Source organism: Platichthys flesus, chromosome 9 (genome assembly GCF_949316205.1).
Source record: "Platichthys flesus chromosome 9, fPlaFle2.1, whole genome shotgun sequence".
NCBI classification, from domain to species: Eukaryota; Metazoa; Chordata; class Actinopteri; order Pleuronectiformes; family Pleuronectidae; genus Platichthys; species Platichthys flesus.
In genome coordinates, this window is record NC_084953.1 from 419138 (window position 1) to 446111 (window position 26974).

Consider the following 26974-nt stretch of genomic DNA (forward strand, 5'->3'; position numbering starts at 1 on the left):
ATGAAGAAACTAAAACCTCTCTGGTGAAGAAGAGCTGACTCACACAAAGAAGACACAGACGAAGATGTGAAGAGAGTTTGTGGTGATCAGAGCTGAAGACGTGTCAGGTGATATACATGATCACATGACCTTTGCAGCAGAGGTAACAGGTCACTTCCTGTCTGTGTCTGCCCCCCCCTCTCCTGAACCATGAGGAGGATCTGATGCTGAACAAGTCTGAGCAGAAAACCTGCTGCTGTGTTGTTCAGCTGTGAATCACAAACTCTGGAGAAGCTCTGGAGAAGCTCTGGAGAAGCTCTGGAGAAGCTCTGGAGAAGCTCTGGAGGTCCTTCTCACTGACTGATCCAGGTGTTTAAACTCAGTGGATGTAGATGTTAGTGATTTCTTGCTCCTGGATGTTGAATCGACAGGCGTCTCCTGAGAGAGGATGAACAGACAACATGGAATGTGAAGGATAAGAGACTTAGACCTCATGTCTCCACGGTCACAGTTGAGAAACCGTCCTGGAACCTGTGATGCCTGAGCCTCTCTCCTCACTCAGATCTGAAGAAGCCTCTTGGATGAACATCTTGGAGGATTTGAAAGGTCTCAGTGAAGATTCCCAGGATCAGTGAAGGGTCAAGAATCTCCTTCCATCGGCTCCAGGTCAGGAAACAGCTTCAACACCAACAACATCAAAAACCTTCTTCCACTTCCTCAGTCACCTCGGTCATTGGAGACAGGCGCCCTGAAACGGAATTCATGAATTCCTGAAACCTTGTCTGAATATGAAGGTCAAGCAGGAGACAGAAGAGATCCTTTGCTTCAAGTCAATCAAGGACTGGATCCTCCACCTGGAGGATGCTTGTGCTGTTCTTGTCATTGTAGTGTGTGGCCACAAAACCAATCTGAGGGAACACGTGTTCACTGTGATCCTCGTGTTCTCCTGGATGTGTTCACTAATGTAATTGTTGAGGAACCACCTCCTTCCAAAGCCTCCAACATCTTCATCTGGATTCTCCTTCAGGATAAACCTTGGGCCTCATCCAGGACTTCCACAGCCTCCTCACACCCTGAGGAATGTTCTCTGCTGACGTCCACAGAGACATGAAGACGTGACGTGAAGGACCTCCTCAGATCTCCTCCTCAGGGACTCCTGGAGCTCCTGGAGACATGAGTCCCTGAATTAACAGACCGCTGCTTTGAAGATTTGCATTTTCAGCAAACATAAATGATCCAATCAACACGCACACGATGAGTGTGTGTATGTGTGTGTGTGTGTGTGGGGGGGGGGGGTTAACTTGAATCTGCACCACACACTCACATTAATCAGAGTCTACAGGAGCCGACTGTTCTGATATCAAAGCTTATTGATCCACACACATGAATTTGTACAAACACAATGAACCTCTTCAATAAACAGTTAGTACACACACACACGCACGCACGCACGCACGCACGCACACACACACACACGCACACACACTCATCGTGCCTCGTCATGAGTCACAAATCAAACACAACCGAGCCAAATCCTTGATTAAGATCATTTACACAAACACACAGATCTCATGTTCAACTGGTTTTCAGCAGGAAGACGGACTGGTTCATCCAATCAACCAATCAGATACTTGTGTTCTTCATGTGTCACGTCCCTCACGTGTTAGTGCTGTGTGTGGGGGGTGCTGTGTGTTGTGTGTGTGTTGTGTGTGTGTGTGTGGGGGGGTGATGGAGAGGCGTCTAGTGGTAGAAACTTGGACTATGGGCAGAGAAGGTCTCTGGTTCGACTCCACGGAGAGACAACAAAAGACGAAACCTGGATTGATCTGTCCAAAAATCCAAGAGTCTCCCTACCCTGTCTAGTGCCCCTGAGCAAGGCACCTTACTCCCCCAACATGGTCGCTCACTGCTCTGTGTGTCCTGCACCAGATGGGTCAAAAGCAGAGGTTAAATTTCCCTACCTGCATGAGTGTGTCTGTGCATGTGTTTGGGACTAATAAATGCATCTTAATCTTAATCGTAACTGTGTGTGTTGTGTGTGTGTGTGGTGTGGTGTGTGTGGGGGGGGGAGCTGGGTGTGTGTTGTGTGTGTAAGGGGGGGTGATGTGTGTGTGTTGTAGTGTGTGTTGTGTCTAATCACAGCGCAGCCTGATAAAATGTTAATTACCTAGTTGTGCTCCAAGCAGCAGATATTTGATGATTCCTCATTTTAAAATATAGAAATAAAGGTCAACAATTATGGAAAAAAATAATTGTTAATTCTTCAAACCCCCCCCCCCCCCGGACACTAAAATAATCCAGAACATTTCTGGAGGTTAGGGTTAGGTAGGGTTAAGGTTGACAAATGAAAATCAGAAGTTAAAGGTTTCACGTTGGTACCTGTAGAGATAGAAAAGAAATGCGTGTGGCTTCACTAAGAACTGATCTCAGAGCAGTGGAGTTCTGTAGCTATCAGCTGATCCCACGATTACCAACAAACATCCCGTCTTCCTGAAGGAAGTTTCTATTTATACTCTGCTGCAGCGACCCACTTTCCCTCAGACTCTGATTTAATTAACTCTGTCAGAACTGTGAACAGAAATTAATCTTTATTTAATCAAACTGGAGCGACACCAGTTCCTGGAGCCTGACAAACAGTGTAGAGTCTGACCTGAGGGTGGCGCTACAGGAGAGGTCACAGTGTTAACACAACGTTCAGCTTCTAAAGAGCGGGAATGACATGAAGATATACAGCTGGGAGTCGAGTCATGTGACTGATACGAACCAATCAGTGATGAGCTCGAAAACTAAAACGTAGTCATGTGGGCCGAGCCTCAAAGATCCATGACACAACTTTAAAAAACTTCAGAGAAACTGAGTGTGTCTGTGTGTGTGTGTGTGTGTGTGTGTAGAATAACAATCAGGCTGCAGTTTGACTTCACTGCTGCCACTGAGCAGCTGGAGGTCAGAGGTTGTCAGACTGGGATTCAAACTCACAACCTCGTGTAGAGTTCCTGCGTCAGAGTAAGTGATGGAGGTAAACAGAGCGATCAGGAGGTCATGTCTCTGAACAGAGCTGAGCAGCGTCTGCAGGAGAGGAGGAGGTTTCTGCTCTGAGAAACAACCTGAATCAAAGACAGAAGAAGAAGAGGAGGCAGCAGCACCTGAGGAGCTTCACTGATCAGAACATGAACATCCTTGAACTGTGGTCGCTCCTTACAACAGGGAAACTTATTCTAGTATCATCAGAACTGCTCCACCTGAAGCCTCGGATCGAAGTAGAGGAGCTGTTTTGGATTTCAGGCTCTGACATGAAATAAGTGTCTCATCAGAAAACACATGAATGAACAGAAACAGAAAAAACTGGAATTATGTCTGACGTCAATTTAGTTCTGGTTAGACGCTAAACTGCATTTCGTTGTATTTGTACTTGTACTGTGCAATGACAACAAAGTTGAATCTGATCTAATGTTCAGCTTCATGAGCTCTGAACCAACCAGGTGTGAACGAGCTCTCCACTGACTGAGTCCTGGTTCCATTGATATCAGATATTCATCTGAAATAAATCTGTGGAGACTTTGGTTTATGTTGATTTTAACAGAACGTTTTATTCAGTGAAAACAAGTTAATGAAATCATAATAGTTTTATCACTTTCATAACATCTTAATTTACACATTTCAAATTTTACTCATTTAAAATCTTCTAACAACAAATTGTAAGAAACTTTAGATGCATCTCTGATAAAACAAATTACAACATTTATTAATTTAATTTAAATGTAAAGTTTAAACATTACACTAAAGGAGTGTGATATCCTGTCGGAGGTTGAATCTGAGTTGTGCTCTTTTCTGAAACTGAGATTGTTTCATATTCTAAGATTTTAAAATCACATTTGATTCAGTAACGTTGATTATTTGGATTTGGACGATAAATGTGAACAAACATGGAGGAAACACCACAAAGTAAATTAATCAAGTGATCATTTCAATTTTCATTCCACGTTTTGTGACATTACAGCTTCATAGGAGAAGATTAGGGTTTGCTTTGTAAATCAAAGAAATAAGATAAAAACAAGACGATAATAAATAGATCAGTGAGTTTCTCAGTGACGCAGGTTCGATTCCCAGCTGAGGACTTTATTACTAATTCTAAATCACATGACTTCCTCATTAGATTTGAAGAATCATCAGGACAGATGTGATTTTTGTCAAATTAAACCAGTTCAACAGCAGAAGCTACACGACCAGAGAAAACTTAACACCAGCTAAACCCTCCAACCAGCAGCCTGGAAAACATCAAGCCCCGCCCACACAGCCTTGCCCACCTGCCTCACACGCATCAAACCAAACGCACCGAGAGCGAGAAAAACCCGAACCAGAGAAATACCAAGAAAATAAGAAGTAAAGATAAAACACAAATCCTCCGAGGTAACATGACGGAGCAGCTGCTTCACACACGTCCTGCAAAGACAGAAACACACACGTTAACACACTGACCTGGACCTGCACAACTCAACGCACACGTTACCACACTGCTGCACTGACGCAAACCTTCCTATGCTAATGTGCTAATGCTAAAGTTCCTTAGAGCAAGGCACTCATCGCAGCAACACGATCAGAACAGAAACTAGTCGACACAACCAGGTAACTGGAGTCCGGCTCCTCTTCTTCATCCTGAGATGTTTGTGTTCTTCAGGTTTCACGTCACGTGTTAGAAACCTCATCATCACGTCCACTCGCTCTCTGGGAAGCTTCCACACATTGTCCTGCTGGTTCCTCACATGGACTCACGAGGACATGTTACACACAACATGTGAGGAACATGTGAGGAACATGTGAGGAGCATGTCGGGCCACTCACTTGTGGTGGCCGGCCGAGCAAACCAGTTTTAATCTCAAAGCTTTGATAAAAGTTCGACGTTCATTGTGCTTAACTTTGTATTTTCTTCTGCTTTATGGACGGATTCTTGTTTTATAAATTGATTATTATATATAAAATCCCACAGGGAGGGGGTTTGATGGGCCATGTTTTCGCAAACACAGTTTGTTGAGCTTTACCTCAACATCACACAGCTTCTCCTGCGTCTGTTTCACAACCCCGTGACTCCGACTCATCATCACCTGAAACATCTGGATCTCAGATCCTCTAGAGAGACGTGGAGCTGCAGCTGGTTGCTGAGCTGAGGTTTGTGTGTCTGTCGGCAGCTGCAGAGTGTCAGAGCCTTGTGTTCGTGAAGGAAGTTCAACGAAGAGACCGAGGCCAGAGAGGAACAGCAGTGTGTGTGTGTGTGTGTGTGTGTGTGTGTGTGTTACACTGACCTTTGGCCTGCTCGAGGTCAGAGTTCAGCTCGTTCTCTGATTGGCTGGGAGGAGTGTAGGGCGGGGGCTGTCTCAGAGGGGGCGTGGTTCTCTGCAGATGAAATAAACAAAATGAACCTGAGTCACGTCTCTGTGTCTATGAGGCTGTGGCGCCCCCTGCTGGACTCTGCTGGAGTCACAGATTATGTAAAAACATCTTGTATCTTAAAGAGCTCGTATGACACAGATCACGTCTCTCACTGCCGACTCCCTGAGGTTCTGCTTCTAACAGTGGAACCGGAGGTGGAACCCTCAGGGCGAGGATCCTCACCTGTGGAAGATCTAAGATCCAGAACCTTCCTCTGGTTAAGTTCATAGTTCAAGCTTCTCAGGTGAGTCTGGACCAGGAACTCCCATCATGCACTGAGCTCCCTGAGTGTGGGTCTGTTAGCGTGAGGGTTAGTGAGTTTATTTGTGTTTCCTCATTGTGTTGTAGAGTTGTAACGTCTCCCTGTGTAAACAGCTGTCAGGTCACACCTGACAGGACCAAGACCCAACTGACCCGGGTTAGGGTGCGCATGTGACCAGAAGTGAGACGGATTCTTACCAGAGAGGCCATCGTCTGCGCTTTGTGTTTAATGAAGCTGGGAGCTGTTAGAGAGACAGGCTACACACAGACACACACACACACAGAACACACAGACACACACACACACACACACAGAGGGGGGGGGGGGGTACAGTGAGATATTCACAGTATCTTGTGTGTGTCCACTAAGAGTTTGAAAGTTTGATTATTCTTTTATGTCGAAACAACGTTGAGCTTATATGAGTTTGCAGTGACGCGTTTAAAACCATCAGGAGAACACAGTCTGTTAAACTGTGTCATCACAGCAGCTGAGGTACCTGTGACCAGCTCCTGTCTGCAGTGAACTGTCACTGGATCCAGTGAACTGTCACTGGATCCAGTGAACTGTCACTGGATCCAGTGAACTGTCAGTGGATCCAGTCAACTGTCACAGGGATCCAGTGAACTGTCACTGGGATCCAGTGAACTGTCAGTGGATCCAGTGAACTGTCAGTTGATCCACTGAACTGTCAGTGGATCCAGTGAACTGTCAGTGGATCCAGTGAACTGTCAGTGGATCCAGTGAACTGTCACTGGGATCCAATGAACTGTCAGTGGGATCCAGTGAACTGTCACTGGATCCAGTGAACTGTCAGTGGATCCAGTGAACTGTCAGTGGGATCCAGTGAACTGTCACTGGATCCAGTGAACTGTCAGTGGATCCAGTGAACTGTCACTGGGATCCAATGAACTGTCAGTGGGATCCAGTGAGCTGTCAGTGGATCCAGTGAACTGTCAGTGGATCCAGTCAACTGTCACTGGGATCCAGTGAACTGTCAGTGGATCCAGTCAACTGTCACAGGGATCCAGTGAACTGTCACTGGGATCCAGTGAACTGTCAGTGGATCCAGTGAACTGTCAGTTGATCCACTGAACTGTCAGTGGGATCCAGTGAACTGTCAGTGGATCCAGTGAACTGTCAGTGGATCCAGTGAACTGTCACTGGATCCAGTGAACTGTCACTGGGATCCAATGAACTGTCAGTGGGATCCAGTGAACTGTCACTGGATCCAGTGAACTGTCAGTGGATCCAGTGAACTGTCAGTGGGATCCAGTGAACTGTCACTGGATCCAGTGAACTGTCACTGGGATCCAATGAACTGTCAGTGGGATCCAGTGAGCTGTCAGTGGATCCAGTGAACTGTCAGTGGATCCAGTCAACTGTCACTGGGATCCAGTGAACTGTCAGTGGATCCAGTGAACTGTCAGTGGGATCCAGTGAACTGTCAGTGGATCCAGTGAACTGTCAGTTGATCCAGTGAACTGTCAGTGGATCCAGTGAACTGTCAGTGGATCCAGTGAACTGTCAGTGGATCCTGTTAACTGTCACTGGATCCAGTGAACTGTCAGTGGATCCAGTGAACTGTCAGTGGATCCAATGAACTGTCAGTGGATCCTGTTAACTGTCACTGGATCCAGTGAACTGTCAGTGGATCCAGTGAACTGTCAGTGGATCCTGTTAACTGTCACTGGATCCAGTGAACTGTCAGTGGATCCTGTTAACTGTCACTGGATCTAGTGAACTGTCAGTTGATCCAGTGAACTGTCAGTGGATCCTATTTGAATCCTATCTAATGAAGCTCTGTAGAATCTGGTTTGTGACTCATCTCTCTCGTTGTCCGACACTGATCCTGATGTTTCATCTGATTTTAAACTTTCTCCAGAGCGACGAGTTCACAGAGGAGAACAGCCATGATGTAACCCCCCCTACCACCTCCCCCCTGTGACTCCTCCCCTCTGATTGGAGCTTTGCTGTGTGTGTACCTACCCGAGGCGTCGCACACAGACTCTGGACGATGAAGACGATCGGAATCGGAGCTGATTTAATGGCACTGACCGCCTCCTCGTGACTGGCAGCTCGTAGGTCAACACCTGACACCTGCACGCACACACAGCCACACACACACACAAACAAACACACAAACAAAGGGGTTTCTGTGATTATTTAGAAAATACTGAAGCTGCTGAACATGTAAAAACACACAACATGTTTGTTGCTGTTCATTCGTCTGTTTCATCACTTTCACGTTTGCTGCTGAAAACAAAATCCAGAAACAAACAGATCTGAGGTCTGTTCAGTTACGCCCACGTCGGTGTTGTAGCTGTCCCCACAGAGCTCCAGGTATTAGACCCACCTCCAGGATCTTGTCTCCGGTCTTCAGACACTGCGTCCTGTCTGCAGGACTCTTTGGCAGAACCTGTTTGATGAAGATTCCCTTCAGCTCCTCTCCGTTCCTCAGACGCTTGATGACGTGATGACCTCCCACGATGCTCAGGCCCAGGGACTCGTCCTCCTCCGCCCACACCTCCACCCTACGGGGCAGAAACACCGTTATTAGACCGGTTTCGTCTCCAGGGTCAAAGGTGATCAGGAGACACAGGAGAGATGAACGCTGACGATTCAGGACGCCGTGTGGACACAGTCTGAAATGGTTTTACCTGCGGGGGGGTCCCCAGTGACTGAAGGCAGGAGTTTCCTCTCCCTCCCCCTCCTCTCGTTCAGGAAGATTCCTGTGAACACACACACACACACACACAGACACACACACACACAGTGAGCTGTAGGTTTCTACATTCGCTGTTTTAATGAGACGGAGGTGAAGCACAATTCTTACCTGTGGCCTCCTCTGATTGGTAGAGAGGCTCCTCCCTGGGTCCGCCTCTTCCTCCTCCCCATGTCAATCATCCTGCACAGGAAGAGAATATTAATCATAATAACTAAATTAGTTGAAATGATATAAATATAATATATGATATAGAATATCATTTAAACTCATTCAAAAATTAAATATGCTACCACCGGTTCTACCAGCAGAGGGAGACAGAGGATTGTTCAATGGAACAAAAAGAGGAGGAGAAGAGGGGGCGAAAAAGAGGAGATGAAGACGAAGAGGAGGAGACAGAGAGAAGGAGAAGGAGAGGAGGAGACGGACATGAGGAGAAGATCTAGAGGAGAAGATGAAGAGGGGACGAGTTGATACTGACTCTGTGTCGGTGTCTGTCAGAGTGAGCTCCGAGTCTGCTTCACTGTCTCTGAAGTCTGGAAGACAGACAGACAGACAGACAGACAGACAGACAGACAGACAGACAGACAGACAGACAGACAGACAGACAGACAGACAGACAGACACAGACAGATACAGACAGACAGACAGACACAGACAGATACAGACAGACAGATACAGACAGACAGATACAGACAGACAGACACAGACAGACAGACAGACAGACAGACAGACAGACAGACAGACAGACAGACAGACAGACAGACAGACAGACAGACAGACAGACAGACAGACAGACAGACAGACAGACACAGACAGACAGACAGACAGACAGACACAGACAGACAGACAGACAGATACAGACAGACAGACAGACAGACAGACAGACAGACAGATACAGACAGACAGACAGACAGACAGACAGATACAGACAGACAGTTACAGACAGACAGTTAGTTGGATGTCAGACACACACCTGTACTCTTCAACCAGGTCAAACAGTATGAAGTGAGAGTCTCACCCAGGATCTGGTTTCCTTCAGACACGATACTTTCTCGCTCTGACATCTGCTCGTCATCCTGCTTCTGACTCCAGCTCTGAAACAACCAATCACATGAGAACCGAACTCTTCAGAAAGTTGATGGTGTGAGCTGGTTCAGGTCTTGGTTCTGCTGGATTAGGTCGAGAAGGTCATGAAGAACCAGCTGCCTGTCGGGTCTCGATGAACTTGGGTTTATTTTGAACTGGACATCAAGTTTGCCAAAGTAAAACTACGACTCATATACTTATACACAGTGTCTGTATATTAAACCCATTTTCAGATCAGGACGTCTCTCCAGAAGAACTCAGTACAGAGATCTGTGACTTATTCAGAACCCGAGTTCTCAGGTCAGATAATAATGAAATGAGCATGTTGCAAGCAGGAAGCTCTTGTGAGGTAACATGTAATCCTCCATGTTGTGACCCTCAGGGGTCGGCAGAGGAAAGGACTAGTGGACGAGAGGTCATGTTTCTAGATGAGGGAGAGTGAGGACAGCAGATAATCGAGTGTGAGCAGATATTAGAGTGTGAGCAGACATGAACATGGAGGACATGTGGAGTTTAAATCCTCAGATACAGGGAACCTCTCACCTCCTCTGGTCGACCTCGGCTGGAGGAGGTGAGCCTCCACTCCTCCCATGACGGGGGAGGTTTCCTGGAGAGAGAGTCCATCTTCTCCTCTTCTCTTTCTTCAGTCGTCTTCATCTCCTCCTCGTCCACAGCCATCTCCCTACCCTCTTCTACAGGCAGGAGGTCAAAAGTCAGGGAGGAGGTGGCGTAGCGAGGCAGACCTCCATCCAGGATAAGCTCTGGCTCCTCCTCCTCCTCTTCTTCCCGGAGAAGGTCTTCAGGCAGGATGGAGCCGTCACCGAAACCCTGACACAAAAGGAAATCCTTCTGAAGTTAGTCACCATTTCCTTGGACTGGTTTCACGCTTCATTCCACAGGCCGACCACAGACTGTAAAGAAAGATGGCCGACACAGCTCCACATCCTCCCACTGAACAGAAATGAAGCTACAATATCTCACATTCGAAGGCTGCCATCTTGTGGTGATGATGTCATTGGATGTCAGTGGAGCTGTGGCACCGAGGCGGATCTCAACCAATCACAAGTCAGTCTCATCTGTCAATCAGGACGTCTCAGCCCATTTCTATATCATATAGTTTAATTAAAACCAGATGACGTCCATCTTTAAATAGTGTCAGGGGCTGAAAATAAATAATCCAACAGATGTTGGCCTGGTTACATTGATCAGTCAGGATTTAGTGTCTCAGAGGAGTGAAACAGTTTGAGCATCATCACAGCAATAAAATCCTCTTCAGTTAAAGAGATTTAATAAACTAGATAAAAGTCCCAGAGGTGAAATCAGACAGAGAATCCAGAGGTTCTCTGATGGACGGGTGAAGACTGAACCTTCTGCTCCAGCTCGTCTCCACAGTGAAGGAACCTCAGCAGGAACTCTCTCCACATCTACACTTCTGTCTTTATCTCTGGACACATTAAGGTTTCCTCAGACTCCCTAAAGAGCCTCGCTCAGCAGATACCGAGGGTGGATCCTGTTCTCAACATTACGATGCAGACATTAGCCCGAGCGGGGAAATATTAATGACAACACTTAGTCTAATTTCTATCGACAAGGCCTCGTCTTCAAGGACTCTGCTGCTCTTCTTTTAATTTGGGCCTGGCAAGCCGGCCCATCGCGGCCATATAATGGAGGTGAGGAGCAGACGGCAGCAGAGAGCTCATAACGCTAACAGGATGTGCTGCAGACTGATGTGTATTGGCCGTGACTGCCTGGCCTCATATCCATAAGATTTAAACACACTGTCATTTAATATCTCGGCCATTAGACGATGAGGACGGCAGAGATGACGAGTCGGCTGCTTCAGACTCACATTGAGCAGCGTGCATGAAGTCACGATCTGAAACTACACTGCTCAAACTTCAGCTTTATTTTACTGCACACAAACAATCTTAGGTTATTAATGTTATCTGATGAAGACCTGACATAAACCTAACATGGGATATTTATATTTAAGGTACAGAAACCTTTTAAATGAACGTGATTGAAATGATCAGAGGTCTAAAGAGTTTTCTGTCAACTGACTACATGTCCAGTTCAAACTGCTCGTGTTCAGATCGTAGAGTGTAAATAAAGATGGACGACACGTCTCCACTTCCTGCCTCTGTACGAACATGAGGTGACGTCATGTCTGTGATCGGCCAGCGGAGCCGTGGTTTGAGGCACCTGCCGCCGTCTGTCCGAAGTGTCGGTCAAACGAACACCGAGCCCAGACTCCACAGGGAGCAGGTGTGACGGTGTGGTGCTATCAGTGGTCGTGGGTTCCAGCTCAGAGCTGTGGGCCGACAGTGAAACTGGTCGTTTTCCTTCTGGTTTCATTCAGAGTGAACTTTGCTCACAGCTGATCTCTGTCTGCACACAGATGATCAGAGTCATGTGAGGCAGCAGCGACTCTCTCCTGTACATGACCTCTGAAAGTTAACGAGGTGTGGACGTGTAACGGGGTCTCCCCCAGATCGGCTGGCGTGACAGCACCGACCCACTGGTCTTAATGGAAACCCATCAGAGACCCGTGGGCTGTGAAGAAACCTCTTCCACCAAATGGGCTGAATATAAAACAGGAAATAAAACAACAGCAGAGGACGAGACCGCAGGAGGACGGACGGTACTGTGTAAAGTACAGACTAGAGTACAGTAAAGTACAGATAAGAGTACAGTAGAGTACAGTAAAGTACAGGAAAGAAGAGTACAGTAGAGTGCAGTAAAGTACAGACTAGAGTACAGTAGAGTGCAGTAAAGTACAGATAGGAGTAAAGTAGAGTGCAGTAAAGTACAGGAAAGAAGAGTACAGTAGAGTGCAGTAAAGTACAGATAAAATACAGTGGAACTCAGTAGAGTACAGGAAAGAAGAGTACAGTAGAGTACAGATAAGAGTACAGTAGAGTGCAGTAAAGTACAGATAGGAGTACAGTAGAGTGCAGTTAAGTACAGGAAAGAAGAGTACAGTAGAGTGCAGTAAAGTACAGATAAAATACAGTGGAACTCAGTAGAGTACAGGAAAGAAGAGTACAGTAGAGTACAGATAAGAGTACAGTAGAGAGCAGGAAAGTACAGATAAGAGTACAGTAGAGTGCACTAAAGTAAAGATTAGAGTACAGTAGAACTCAGTAGAGTACAGGAAAGAAGAGTACAGTAGAGTACACTAAAGACCAGATGAGAGTACAGTAGAACTCAGTAGAGTACAGGACAGAAGAGTACAGTAGAACTCAGTAGAGTAGAGGAAAGTACAGGAAAGACAGTACAGTAAAACTCAGGAGAGTACAGTAGAACTCAGTAGAGTTTAGGAGAAATCAGTAGAGCTCAGGAAAGTACAGGAAAGAAGAGTACAGTAAAACTCAGTAGAGTACAGTAGAACTCAGTAGAGTACAGGAAAGTACATATAAGAAGAGTACAGTAGAACTCAGTAGAGTTTAGTAGAAATCAGTAGAACTCAGGACAGCACAGGAAATAAGAGTATAGTAGAAATCAGAACAGTTGAGTAAAGTAAAACTCAGTAAAGTACAGTGTAGAATAAAGTAAAACTCAGTAAAGTACAGTGTAGAATAAAGTAAAACTCAGTAAAGTACAGTGTAGAGTAAAGTAAAACTCAGTAAAGTACAGTGTAGAGTAAAGTAAAACTCAGTAAAGTACAGTAGAACTGGGTGGAGTCCAGAGGGGAGCTGGTTAATCTGCAGTAACCATGATGACGTTAACATGATGATGATGATGATGATGATGAAGGATCATCAGTGAAGTACGGAGGCCCTGAGATTCAAAAAAAGGAGATTTATACTCTTATAAAGAGTTAACAACAATAACCATGAATATTAAAACACATTCACTACAGAGTCATCAGCGTCCTGTGATGAAGATCACCTCCTCCTCCTCCTCACCATGTTGGGCACATGAGAGAGAAGCAGTCTGCTGCCTCCTACAGGAGCTGAGGCTCACTGCAGCCTCGCTACAGAACCCTGTGGCTCTTTATATATCGATTTACTCTGATATGTTTGAGTTCAACACAAAGAACCTCATTTACATTATAACATAGAAGGTAAATAAAGATGGACGGCTTCCAAAAGGGAAACTTTACGCATCTCAATTGCCCCCTGGTGGCTGACTGCAGTATAGATAATAGAAATCTGCCTCTTCCAATGTGTGCGACCTCTATATTTACAGTATATGATTTAATTGGAGCTGAGGGATCAGTACTGTTCCAGTGTTCACAGGGAGTACTGCATAATACCACAGTAGTACTGCTCTAGTATACACAGAATACTGCAGTAATATACACACTGAGTACTGCAGTATTCACTGTGAACAGAACTGCAGTACTCAGTGTACTGATGCTGGAGTGTCCTCAGAGCACCCCCCCTCACTTAAGAGAGATGCTGCTGGTTGAGCTGATGGAGCACTTTATACATCCAACCTTTCTGCTGAGTCAGCAACTCCTCACAGTGAGGGGGAGGACGGGGGAGAGAGGGGGAGACAAGGTGAAAGAGAGGAGGGAAGAAAGAGGGGAAGGAGGGATGATGGAGGGGAGGGAGGGAAGGAAGGGGGAGAAGATGAATCTGAAAGACAAAGCTCGGACTGAAGCATGTGTTCCTCATGAGAGGGAGAGGACTGAACATGTTTCTGATGGAGCTCATGACCACCTGGCTGGGTTCAGAGATTCAGACTCTTCACTTCAGTGTGAACCTGAACATCAGGTGTGAACGGTTCCTCAGACCAGAAGAGGGGTTCTGGGTCTGGATCAATCTCAACCTGGTTCTGTTGGTTTGAAAACACTTTGTTGGACAGTTTGGACTTTTGGACCAATCACAGGAAGTAGAGACGGAAGAAGAAACTGTATGAGCTGTTTCTTCTATAAAAAGAGGTATTAAATACTACAAATACCACATGTTGTATTTGTCATATCACAGCTTGTACTTATTTCTGAACATGATGGAGGTTTCCAGAGATAAATCCAGTTTGAACCCTGCGTCGTTTCCTCTTTGCTCCTGCTCTGCGTTTTTATTTACATGTATTTATTCCTCCATTTATTTTTCTTTATAGTCAAACTCTCTCATATCCAGACCAGTAAAGCAGAGTAAAGTGAAATGAGTTAAGGTAGGAGATAAAGAAAAGAGACAAGAGATTTAAGAGCAAGAGAGATGGAGAGAAGTGGCAGAGAGGAGGAGGAGGAAGAGGAGGAGGAGGAGGAGGAGGAGGAGAAGAGGGAGGGAGGAGGAGGAGGAGGAGGGAGGAGAGGGAGGGAGGAGGAGGAGGGAGGGAGGGAGGGAGGGAGGAGAAGGAGGAGGGGGAGAGGGAGGGAGGAGGAGAAGGAGGGGGAGAGGGAGGAGGAGGAGGGAGGGAGGAGGAGGAGGAGGAGCAGAGTCGGCGAGAGGAGAAATCTTAATGGTCCAGTTAGTGGGGAGTGAGGGGGTTAACATCAGGCAGCCACTGATTTAAAGACGTGTTTGATTGAAGTGTTTTCAAATGAATCACGATATTTACTGTACGGCATCCTGACACACAACCTGACACACAACCACCCCCAGTGTGTGTGTCTGGAGGAAACATCTGTCTCGGCTCTTTGACCTGCCCGTTAAACACGCATGATGCCAATCGGGGGCATCTCCTCTAAAGCTGCCAACATCCATGTTGTTCCTGAAGATGTCACTAACATGTGTCATACATGACTGTGACGGTGTGTACCTTTGGAACAAGCAGTTGCGTGTTGATGAGAGACGTTGTGTTGTCGTCCTGTCGGCTCCTCTCTGTCGGCTCCACCTGTAAGAACATGATGGAGATCAGTGGAATCATCATCAACCACTGATGATCAGCTCACAACCTCCAGAAGATCTTCAACTGATACTGAAGGAGGAACATGAGCCAGTCTGGAGGTTTGGTTCCAACAAATCTCTGTTGAAACAAGAGGGTCTGGACATATACATACAAAAGGTCTGGACCTAGAACAAGGAGTTCTAGACCACGTGGTCTCGACATGGAGCTTGAATGTCTGGACCTTCAAGTAGAGGTGCAGTAGCAACAACTAACAGGTTTGGACTGTACAAGGTCTGAAATAAGACTAGAATAACTGCACCCAAGACAAGAAGGTCTAGACCTAAGACTAGAAGGTCAGGATCCACTGCTACAAGGTTTGGACTTTGTACAAGAAGAACTTCTGGACCTATGAAACCGTAAAACCACATGGTATAGGCCTAAAACTAAAAGATGGCACTTACAATTCATAGATCTACACTCACAGCTAGAAGGCTGATCAAGACCAAAATTAGAAGATCTACCCCCTGCTGGAAGGTCTACGCTTACCACCAGAGGCTTCCGGATACCCAGGCGGACAGTGCCAGATGGGATAGACTTTAAGACCTCCACAGACTGGGCCAAGGTGAGCAGGTCCAGCTGGATGTGGTTGACTGAAACCAGCTGGTCTCCGGGAAGTAGGCCACCGTGACGCTCTGCTGACCCGCCAGGAACCAACGAGCGAATCACCATCACACAGCGACCAGCATCTAACGGGTCCTGGAGAAGAGAGAGAACAAGAAGAGTCGACCTTCTGAACCAAAGATACCAAGACTGAAGACAAACATATGGACAACCCCAGAACCTAATGCAGCCACTGGCTGAAGCCGGCCTGGAGAGAAGTCCACCAACACTGAACCCAGGTCAGTTAGCCTCTGACAGTTCTCATCTCCATTATGAACAGATATCTGTGTTAAGACTGAAACCGTGAACATTGGGGGGAAGGAGAGAGAAAGAGAGAAAGAGAGAGAGATAAAGAAAGAACAAGAGAGAAAGAAAAAGAAAGAGAAAGTGACCAACATCCCATAATTCCCAGAGAGAGAGAGGCAGAGCAGCAGCAGACAGGTAGGGGGCGACAGAGACCAGAGAACTCACATCACATTTACACATGAAACTGCAGGTGAGACTTTCTCATCCTGATACTAGTGAAGAGGTCAAAGGTCACGGCAGGAGAGAGAGGGACGAGTTACAGATGTGGAAGTTAAGAGACAGGAAGTGGGAGGACGAGAGGCGGCTTCAGAAAACAAATCTAAAATGTTGCACACACATTTTTCAATTGAAATTTGCACAACACCGAATCAGAATATACATATCCCTCGACATGACCTTAAGAACCAGTGAAGACCCAGTTTGATGCTGCGTCAGTCAAACTGTTAATATTTATTAAATGTGTATCAGCTCTTGAAAGAAAATATTTTTCGTCATTTTAAATAATGTAAATGTTAATTTCGAGAGTAACTTTGTGAATATTTATTATTGTAAACTTTATTCTTCACATGTTAAATGATACGCTCTGCCTGCAGAAGTGGAACATTGTACATGTTCAGTTGACCTGCTGTGCTCCAACTTGGTTCTTCTCCAGGAAACAGAAGTAAAACTTTGAGTGTCCTGTTCCTGATACGAGCAGAACACTCAGGCTCTGCTCCCTCTGTCTAACCACAAGAACCAGGAGGCCGGCCCGGCCCTGCCAGAATCTGAACCCCTCGGAGACTCGCATGTCGACCATACAAACCTCTCCTGGTTAGAGTCCATGTGCATTTTTTGAATTCCCCTGCGCTGAACCCAGGGCATCGCCCGCCCTGCACAACGAGCTGCCGTGCCAAGTTTCCGGCTGCCAGAACAAAGCCGCGCTGTATTTATAGAGCGAACAACATGGCTACAGGTGGCGAGGAGTCAGAACTCGAGTCCTCTACTCCTACAAGATCCTCCGGAAAAAAGAGAGAGGCCTCTGCTCGGAGAAGTGGAGGAACGGAGGAGAAAGAGTGAAAAAAGAAATTAAAAATGCACTTTGCCAAAAGTACAGAAAACAATGAGTATGTTTTTTGGATCTGTAGGTTGGAGGGTGTCTACGCAGAGCTGGACTTCTTAAGACCTTTCTGATGGAAACTCAGGAGGATTTCACTACTGAAATAAACAGAGTTAAAGTATTTTTAGGAGCTCACAGGCTCAGCTTCACATTTAATCTTTTTATTCTCTTCTTTTCAGAGTTTAAAAATCTGATCATATGAGCAAAACGCTGCCGATATTTAATTCTGTGTTTTCTCAAAACGAATATAACTTTATGGACAAAGACACAGGCCTGTCTACCTGGTTTGTTCCAATGAAGGAACATCTCATAGAGGCATGAATTATATAATATATAGAATATAATATATAATATACTATATATTATATTCTCAACTCTACATTTCTCTCTGGTTTTCCCACATTGGTTGGGAGAGCTGTGATTGGCCAGCAGACTCCTGACGTCATGGACGACGTGACAGCTCCTCAACGTGAAGCTCCACCTTCTCCCCCCCACCTCCTCCACGTTAGCAGATGGGACACGGCCCAAACTAAACAGGTCGTTCTCATCTCACTGATGTTTGTTCAAGTGTTTCTGATCAGTTTGGTTAGAATCAGTTATTCGATAATATCAAAAATGGGCTGAGACGTGATGATTGACAGCTGAAGCTGACTCCTGATTGGTCGACCTCCCTGGTGCAGCCTCATCTCACAGGTTAGACATGAAGATGAGAACAGGACGTAGGACTGCAGCTCTTTAAACTGAACCCGACGTTGGACCTAAACTTTAACAAGTGAAGAAGCTCTGTTGGTGAAATAAAACAGCTGATCAATGAGTCTGTTCTTCGTGGTCACATTTCAGGTGTGAAACTAGTCTCATTTGAAAGGTGTCAGGTTTTAGTGGAAACTCTCAGGCTGCGTCCAGACAGACGGAGCAGATCGCCTCTTCTCTTATTGCCTCCGAACATCTTTCACTCAGCTCTGACAGCCGCAGAGTCGGTAACAGGAAACACTTTGGCAGCGACACTGGACCAACGTGCCCTTGGGCAAGTGATATAGAGGGAGAGGGAGAGAGAGAGAGAGGAAGAGGAGGAGAAGAGAGAAAGAGAGAGAGGAGGAGGAGTAGGAGAGAGAGAGGAGAGAGAGAGGAGAGAGAGAGAGAGAGAGGAGGAGGAGGAGAGAGAGGAGAGAGAGAGAGAGGAGAGAGAGAGAGAGGAGGAGGAGAGAGAGGAGAGAGAGAGAGGAGAGAGAGAGAGAGAGGAGGAGGACAGTGGAGATTTGTGAGAGAAGTTGATTAATTTCATTTTGTGAAAAGTGTTGCAGAGCGGTGGGACGTGAACCTGAGGAAGTTCCTGGCTCCTACTTGCAGAGTTAAGAAAATTTTATATATCGAGATGTTGTTTTGCTCGAGGCAGCTGAAGATTTTCTGTCATCACAAAAATGTTAAATACTTCTGTGAAAAGATAATTAAGCTGCATTAACATTTTGTAATATAATGCACTTTTTGTTTTTACATGTTATACTTTCACCTACATTTTGTATTTCTATTTACTGTTATCGTCTTGTTCTCTATATTTGATATTTGTTTATGTTTATGTAAAACTACTAATCAGCTGCAGTGAATTCAGTATTTGTCCAGTTTATTATGGGGAGAATAACACCCCCCCCCCCCCCCCCACACCCAGGGCTGTGTGTGTGTGTGTGTGTGTGTGTGTGTGTGTGTGTGTGCAGTCCGACCTGGATGTGAACCAACAGGGAATTAACCTGAAGCTTCCTAGCTGCCTCAGCTCGATATGACTGAGGAGAAGCAGGAGGAGCGGGAGGAGAAGGAGGAAGAGGAGGAGGAGGTCTTGGAGGTGAAGCTGTGCCTAGAGATAGAGAGCTGCAGCTGGGTGGTGGTGATGTTGGGGGGGATAAACACACAGAAGACCAGGATCTCCCAAATTTACTCCCAAGACAATGAAGATGAAGTCTGAGATCATCTCTAAATGAAATGTTTAGTTTAAAAAAAGAAAAAGTTCTGATTTAACTTCACGTCAATCAGATAAATCTGAATGTAAAGGAACAGTTCAACATTGTGTGAAATACTAAAATTGTCTGATATACGATGTTCACACAGAAACTGTTCTAAATCCCGAACTGAAGTCCTGACATGTTCCTGAGCTTCTGCTGCAGCCTCCCAGTACAGTGTGTGGAAGCTTCCCAGTGAGCGAGTGGACGTGTTGATGAGGTTCTAACACGTGACGGACGTGAAGCTGGAAGAACACAAACATCTCAGGGTGAAGAAGAGGAGCCGCACACGTAGCAGACGAAGACGTCAACTTGGAAACACGAGGAGGTTCCAGTCGTCTGACTCTGTCCAGTGTTTGATTCAAACAATCATCAACCAACATGATAATCACATCTTCCTTTGAAAAGTAAAACTTATGATGAATGTTAAACAGGAAGAAGAGAAGAAGAAAGGAGGAAGACATTGTGGTTGTTGTTACCTGGTAGTCGAGGATACTGAAGCCGAGGCCTTTGTCTCGCTCCTTCTGGAGCTCCAACATCTGAATGTCTGGTGACCACAGAGCCAGCTCCCCTTCATCATCCTCCTCCTCCTCCTCCTGGCTGTGTTGACTCTCCTCCTCCTCCTCCTCCTCCTCCTCCTCCTCCGATGATGATAATAATACCTGCTCCTGAAACACAGAAAAGTCAAACACATGTTCATTCTTATATTTTATAGAATGTATTTGAGATTCTGGTGAATTATTTTGTTTAAAAACAAATAATGTCATTTTTCTTTTGTTTAAATTTAAAAACCTGTCGATCGATGTGAAGAACACGTCGTCTTCTGAACTGAAGCGTTTTCCTTTTCATGACACTCCAGTGGAGCATTTGTGTTGTTGTTGTGTGTGTCTGTGTGTGTCCTTGTGTGTAGTAGTTACCTGTGTAACTACCTGCTGCTGTTGGTCTCTCAGGACCGTCTGACTGCAGAGCATCGCCGACAACTTCAACTCGATCTGACAATCGCACAACACAACGTGTTTAACTCTGTGTGTGTGATTGTCATCAATTATCAATACTGTGTAATAACACATTGTGAAAGCTGCGTCTCTCACCTCCTCCACGCTGGGCTGCGATCGTCCTGCCGCTCCTCGTCCGGGTCCTGAGTCCGGATCAGACTCAGACCCAGTCTCTGGTTCTGGTTCTGGCTCCAGGTCGGAGGTCGGGTGTCGGCAGCAGACCAGTGTGAACGGAGGAGGAACCTCTTTAAGGAACGACACCACTTCACGACGAGTCCTCCCGTACAGCTGAACATTGTTCACCTGCACTCACACACAAACACACACTCACCTCAGACGAATTACTCTGATCCTTCATTTGTCTCTAAAACACATGTGTGTGTGTGCATGTGTGTTACCTCCAGCAACTCGTCCTCTGGTCTCAACACCCCATGTCTGTCCACGGGGCCTCCAGGGGCCACAGACGAGATGTAGTGGTGACCGTCGAACGAGTCCAGCTCCACACCGAGACGCAGCGTGTGCACAGGCAGCAGCTGCATCGAGAGAAAAGATTCAGCTCTGATCATCTCATCAAACATCGGACTGACACTGTAAAAGTTCTTTTCAGACATGAACTGAAGTCTGGACGTTTTCCTGAACTCAAGTGGACGTGTTGCTGAGGCCTGTGACTCGTGGCTGACGTGACTGAAGAAGAGGAGCCGACACGTAGAAGACAAAGGTTCCCCACAGGTTCCCCACACGATCCCCACAGGTTCCCCACAGGTTCCCCACAGGTTCCCCACAGGTTCCCCACATGTTCCCCACATGTTCCCCACACGATCCCCACAGGTTCCCCACACGATCCCCACAGGTTCCCCACACGATCCCCACAGGTTCCCCACAGGTTCCCCACATGTTCCCCACATGTTCCCCACATGTTCCCCACATGTTCCCCACACGATCCCCACAGGTTCCCCACATGTTCCCCACATGTTCCCCACAGGTTCCCCACACGATCCCCACATGTTCCCCACAGGTTCCTGTTGTTGTGAACGAGTCCGACCCGGAAATCTGCTGCTTCACATGTGAACGATAAACTACAGAAAACGTCCAGAGCTCATGTCTGAAAACAGCTGCTGATATGAAGAAGAAGAATGATTCTCACTTTAGAGGACTTCTGCAGCTCTGCATCATCTTCAATGACAGGATCCAACTCCACCACCTGACCCCCCCCCCCCCCCCCCCCCAAACACACACACAGACACACAACACACACACAATAAAGTGTTAATGTCTGATTCTGAGTAGCATCCTAATCAGTGTGTGTGGTCTCACCAGGACTTGGTACTTTGGTCCCAGAGCCTGATCCCATTTAGCTCTCAGTTCTGCTTCTGTGAACACACACACATACACACACACACACACACACAAACACACACACACACAGTCTGTACTAGCACTGGAGCAGATGCAGAACTATCAGTGACATTAATTACGGCAGAGAACAGGTTCTCTTCAGGTTTTGCAGCAGCTCTATTGCTCCTCTACATCTCTGCTGACAGATCTGCAGCAGAATCTCTGAAAAGAACCTGTTCTGCAGACTCCACTGTCCTCTAGAGCTGGACCCGCTTCAGCAGAACCTAAAGAGAACCTGCTGAGAACCTGTTCTTCTGCATGAGATAGGTCACCTCATTGAAATTCAGTGACCAGGAGCAAAAAGCCAAATGACTCAAATTGTAAACTAAGCAACTTCCTGTGAGATTAATGCAGAAACATCTGAGCAGCAGCAGCTTGTAAAATCTGGAGAGGATGAATGTGTTCTCTGGAGCGGAGTGGCTGCACACGTCCGACACCCCGAGCAGAATAAAGAAGAAGCTCCGGAGAAGCAGCTCAGGAGAAGCAGCTCCAGAGAAGAGGCTCAAGAGAAGAGGCTCCAGAGAAGAGGCTCCAGAGAAGCAGCTCCAGCTCCTCGTCGTCTCTTCACATGTTGAGCTTTTCTGCTGCTGGTCTGCCGGCGTTACAACAGCCTCTGATTAAATTAGCATTGCTAACCCCGGCACTCACAGCACGATTAATCTGCCACGTTTGGCTGAATAAACAGAGCAATACATCGTCAGCTCAGACACTCACATCTGTCGGCCGGCATGCTAAGTGTTAGCCTGGTGTTTGAGCAACTCTGTAAAGCTAATGAGGAGTAAAAGAGAGGGAGGATTCAGAGAGGAGTCCGATGAGACTGAATCCTCCTCGAGATAACACATGTGAAGAACTGGATCCACATGCCGTTCAAATATAGATTCAAGTTAAATATAATAAAAAGAGTTTTATCCACTGAAGTCACATCAGCAATGAGACAAAAACCTGAACTTTCTTTACGATACAAGAAACTGATTTTATTTTCTCACTCTTCTGCTAAATCCCCTCTGGAGTTCTGGAGGTAATATTTATTGGTCTGTTGTTGTTTATTCTGTTTGTATGAAAAGTGCTGTACAAATAAAGATTGATTGACATGCAACTTTACGTTGAAGAAATTGATCCAGACTTGTAATTTCTCTCTTTTCATTGATTTCAAACTTCTCTTTTCTTCTTCATCATCTTACTGTTTCAGCTGCTCTGTTTCTAAAGAGGTTTGAGCATCAAGCCTGTTCACAGCCAGGACGTGTGAAGACAGAGCAGCAAGGATTCAAACCTCCGTTCGTGGGACGACCGCTCAACCAGATGCTGAGCATGAGGTCTGATGATCTGGACCGTGTGTGTGTGTGTGTGTGTGGGGGTGTGTGTACCTCTGCTGAGCTGTCCTGTGTTCAGGTGCATCTGCTCCAGCTTCATTGTCGAGGACTTCACGTCTAGTGACCTCTGCAGAGACACACGAGACGGCTCCCTCTCCACTGACACACACACACACACACACACACACACACACACACACACACACACACACACACACACACACACACACACACACACACACACACACACACACACACACACACACACACACACACACACACACACACACACACACACACACACACACACACACACACACACACACAATAATGATTAAATAAATAAAATGTGGAACTATCTTGTTCCTGATAGATTCCAGAGGCTTTGTTAATAATAGAGTTAATAGGTCTTGTGTTAGAGGAGCAGTGGATTCATGGCCCGCTTCCCACTGATGGTGCTGTGACCTTTGACCCCCTGGCTGACCTTTGCTGTTGACCATCTATGAAGCAGAAGTTTGTTTTCCTGTCAGACTCATGAGTCTCTGCAGATAAGAGTCTCAGGAATGAGCAGAATATAAGAAGTCTGGAAACTTCTCTGCGTTTTCTGGGTAATGAAACTAAAGACGTGTGGAGGAGATAAGAGCGCTGCACCCCCCCCCCCCCCGCCTCACTTGGAGAATGGCTCGTTCCTCTCCTGACCAGCGCCGGCCGCCAGACCATCACCAGACAGAAAAAATGACCCTGAACCGGGAGCATTACTCTCTGGGCGCTGGTGCAGGAGGAGTCCCAGACTCTGAGGAGAGCTGGTGAAATTAGAGCTGTAAACAGATTTGTCATTTTAATCTGCGCGAGCGGACAGAGGCTGAGAGGGTTCACGCTGCAGCTCCGAGAACGTTCCCACTCTGCTTCTCTATCACAAACACATTACTGCTTCAACCCAGGGTAATCATGAAGCTGCAGGAAACCACCTCAACACAACCCAGATACCAGTCATCACAACAAACTGATTCATGACATCACAGAGAACTCACGGGTTTAATATGAACCAGGTTCAATTCAACAGAAATGGTTCATATACTTATACTTTTAATGTGTTTGTATGTTCAGCATTTTAAATCAGATTTCTCCATCACTTATTACAGAGATAATAAAGATAAACTCAGTATTAAATGAGCAGCATGTCACAGTATCACAGTGTCACACAGACGACAATGTGATTTCAGATTGTGTAACTGTGTCTGTCACTTTGACAACAGTGTGTGACCGACGCTGGTTCCACGTGTGTCATCAGTTTGTGGTCGTTTGTGTTTCAAGCTCAACACTTTTCCTCCTCAGAGCCCCCCCACCCTCCACCCATCTACCTTTATCCAGGGACCTCTCCAGGGCTCTGGGTTTCTTCCTGACCACAGTGAGGACCACCGTCTGACCCGTCTGCTTCATCACCTCCAGCACCTCATGATTGGTCATTCCGTGAAGACTGACGCCGTCCATCTGTTGGACAGGAAGTGACATCAGCGAAGATGAATACATCAGGGTCGGAGGTCGGTTCAGCTTTAAAGTCTCTGTTCTTACGCATGAAATGTTTGTGAAACTCAGAGGTTTCTGTGAATGACAACCACAACCACACACAGACACAACCACACAACCACACACACACACACACAGAGGTCCTTACAGCCACCAGTCGGTCGTAGACCCAGATGTTTCCGCTCTGGTCAGCAGCGCTGCCTGGAACCACGTGTTTCACAAACACTCCGACTGCGTCTGAATGACAGAGAGAACAATCTGCATATTGGATTTTTCAACAACTCGACTGCTCAGTTTGAATCAATAATCACCTTGACTGGTCTGAGGGTTGTAGCCGATGATGGAGATACCGAGACTCTGACCGTCCTTCTTGGTGAGAGGAACCTCGTGGATCTCGTATCCCTCCAGGTTGGGCTGAACACACACACACACACACACACACACACACACACACACACACACACACACACACACACACACACACACACACACACACACACACACACACACACACACACACACACACACACACACACACACACACACACACACACACACACACACACACACACACGCATTAATGACCTGACAAACTATGAGAGCATCGACATCTTGTTTAAAACAGAAGAGGGGGGGGACCATCTCGATGTCCTTCTCTTGTTGCTCACCAGCTTGCTGAGGCGGCGTTGGGGGGCGTGTTCAGGGCGTTGGAGGGGCAGCTCAGGGGGTCGGGGGGAGAGGGAGGAGACGGGGGCGGAGTCTGGAGGTGGTGGGGGATGAGGACCTGTTGACCTCTGACCTCGAGGATCCCTGGCAATCAGCATGGTCACGTGACTCCCACATTCCTGCAGAGCCTTGACGACCTGGTCGCTGGTGAGGCCCGTGGTGGGCGTCGCCCCAATTCGGAGGATGTGGTCACCTGTGCGGAGACGTCCGTCCTGATTGGAGGAGAAGAAGTCAGAAGGAAAACAGTATTTAATGAATTAGTTTGAACAGTGAATAAAGAGGGTGACACTGTGAACACGCCTCTTCAGCGGAGTCCTACCTTGTCCGCCACACTGTCGGGGAGGAGCGTCCGGACCACCACCCCCGACGTCTTCCCCCCCACGATGCCGAAGCCCAAACCAGACCCGTCGTTCACCAGCTCGATCTCCTCCACGTGACTCCACTGATCCTGCAGCACAAACACAGTTTGACTGACAGGTCCACTGCAGCAACACATCTCACACGGTCAATATACAAGTCAACACAAATACTTTACAGGGAACTAGAGTGAAACACAGAGGGGCAAACATTAAACCCTTAAATTTAACTCTCTGTTTTATACTACACTAATTATGGTGAATCCAGGTGTACCTAATAAACTGACTGGAGAGTATGTGACACAGCAACACTGATCAGGTACCAGATATTATTTTGGTACTTATAGATATAATATTCATTATTATTATAATAAATTATAATAATCTTTATTTATATAACACAATTCGTGCAACACTAAGTGCTCAACAAAAAAGTAGTTACAAACATTTGCAAAAAAAAATGAATCAAACAAAAACAATGTAATTGAAAAGAATAAATACTGCAGGTAAAACAGAGTTAAGACAACAAGAGGAGGAGGAGGTGGAGGAGGAGGAGGAGTTAGTAAAGACGCTCCCCTCTCTTATTACAGCTGTGATCTGAGAGTGGAGGAGTAGGAGGAGAGAGAGGATGAGGAGATAGAAGACGAGCAGGAGGAGACTCCTTCTCCACCTCAGCAGGAAGCTGAGAGTTTCTCTGGTAAACCACAGTAAATTAAGATGGACGCCATGACCGCTACAGAAAGTGAAGCATCCTGATCACAGCCTGGACGGCCTGGAGGAGGAGGCCCGGCTCCAAGCCCCCGAGGAGGAGGAGGCCCGGCTCCAGGGCCCGGAGGAGGAGGAGGCCCGGCTCCAGGGCCCGGAGGATGAGGCCCGGCTCCAGGGCCCGGCTCCAAGCCCCCGAGGAGGAGGCCCGGCTCCAGGGCTCGGAGGAGGAGGCCCGGCACCAGGACCCGGAGGAGGAGGCCCGGCTCCAGGGCCCGGAGGATGAGGGCCGGCTCCAGAGCTCAGAGGAGGAGGCCCGGCTCCAGGAGACTGATCGTTAGACCGGCCGAGGGAGAGCGAGTTGTGCTTTTCATGCCCTCTGCTCCATTAAACATTGCCTCCATAGAAACAGGACATGAACAAATCAAAAGCAGGAGGATGGGAGGCCTGGTATGCAGGAGGTGGCCCCGGTCCAACGAGCCGGGGGAGGAGGAGGAGGCTAACGAACAGAGGGACAGTGTAACTCTGTGATAACAACCCAACAATAGAGCAGTGGACCTGGCTCCTCATTAACAGTCCAGCTCTCACACTCTGTCCTCCGGGGCTTGTTCCTGCTCAGCTCATCAGCCGCCATGTCCCAGCTGCTAACATGGAGG

At 46.9% G+C, this 26974-nt stretch overlaps 1 protein-coding gene across 4 annotated transcripts in view; it reads right to left on the reverse strand.

The window, feature by feature from the left end:
- Nucleotides 1–26974, reverse strand: part of patj (PATJ crumbs cell polarity complex component) — a 57346-nt gene that overhangs the window by 20788 nt on the left and 9584 nt on the right. For 3 of the 4 annotated variants that reach the window (XM_062396036.1, XM_062396037.1, XM_062396034.1), the window contains exons 7-29: nt 25577–25705; nt 25200–25469; nt 24843–24945; nt 24680–24768; nt 24366–24495; nt 23059–23163; nt 21614–21669; nt 21444–21500; nt 20698–20832; nt 20396–20602; nt 20222–20296; nt 19784–19972; nt 15801–16010; nt 15186–15260; nt 10020–10304; nt 9409–9484; nt 8869–8923; nt 8499–8570; nt 8323–8394; nt 8019–8196; nt 7652–7762; nt 5863–5922; nt 5277–5367 (exon numbers count right to left, since the gene is read on the reverse strand). In XM_062396036.1, the coding sequence (XP_062252020.1) occupies nt 5277–5367; nt 5863–5922; nt 7652–7762; nt 8019–8196; nt 8323–8394; nt 8499–8570; nt 8869–8923; nt 9409–9484; nt 10020–10304; nt 15186–15260; nt 15801–16010; nt 19784–19972; nt 20222–20296; nt 20396–20602; nt 20698–20832; nt 21444–21500; nt 21614–21669; nt 23059–23163; nt 24366–24495; nt 24680–24768; nt 24843–24945; nt 25200–25469; nt 25577–25705 (2830 nt within the window). The remainder of the gene's footprint in view (nt 1–5276; nt 5368–5862; nt 5923–7651; nt 7763–8018; nt 8197–8322; nt 8395–8498; nt 8571–8868; nt 8924–9408; nt 9485–10019; nt 10305–15185; nt 15261–15800; nt 16011–19783; nt 19973–20221; nt 20297–20395; nt 20603–20697; nt 20833–21443; nt 21501–21613; nt 21670–23058; nt 23164–24365; nt 24496–24679; nt 24769–24842; nt 24946–25199; nt 25470–25576; nt 25706–26974) is intronic. The other variant, XM_062396038.1, reaches the window with a different exon arrangement.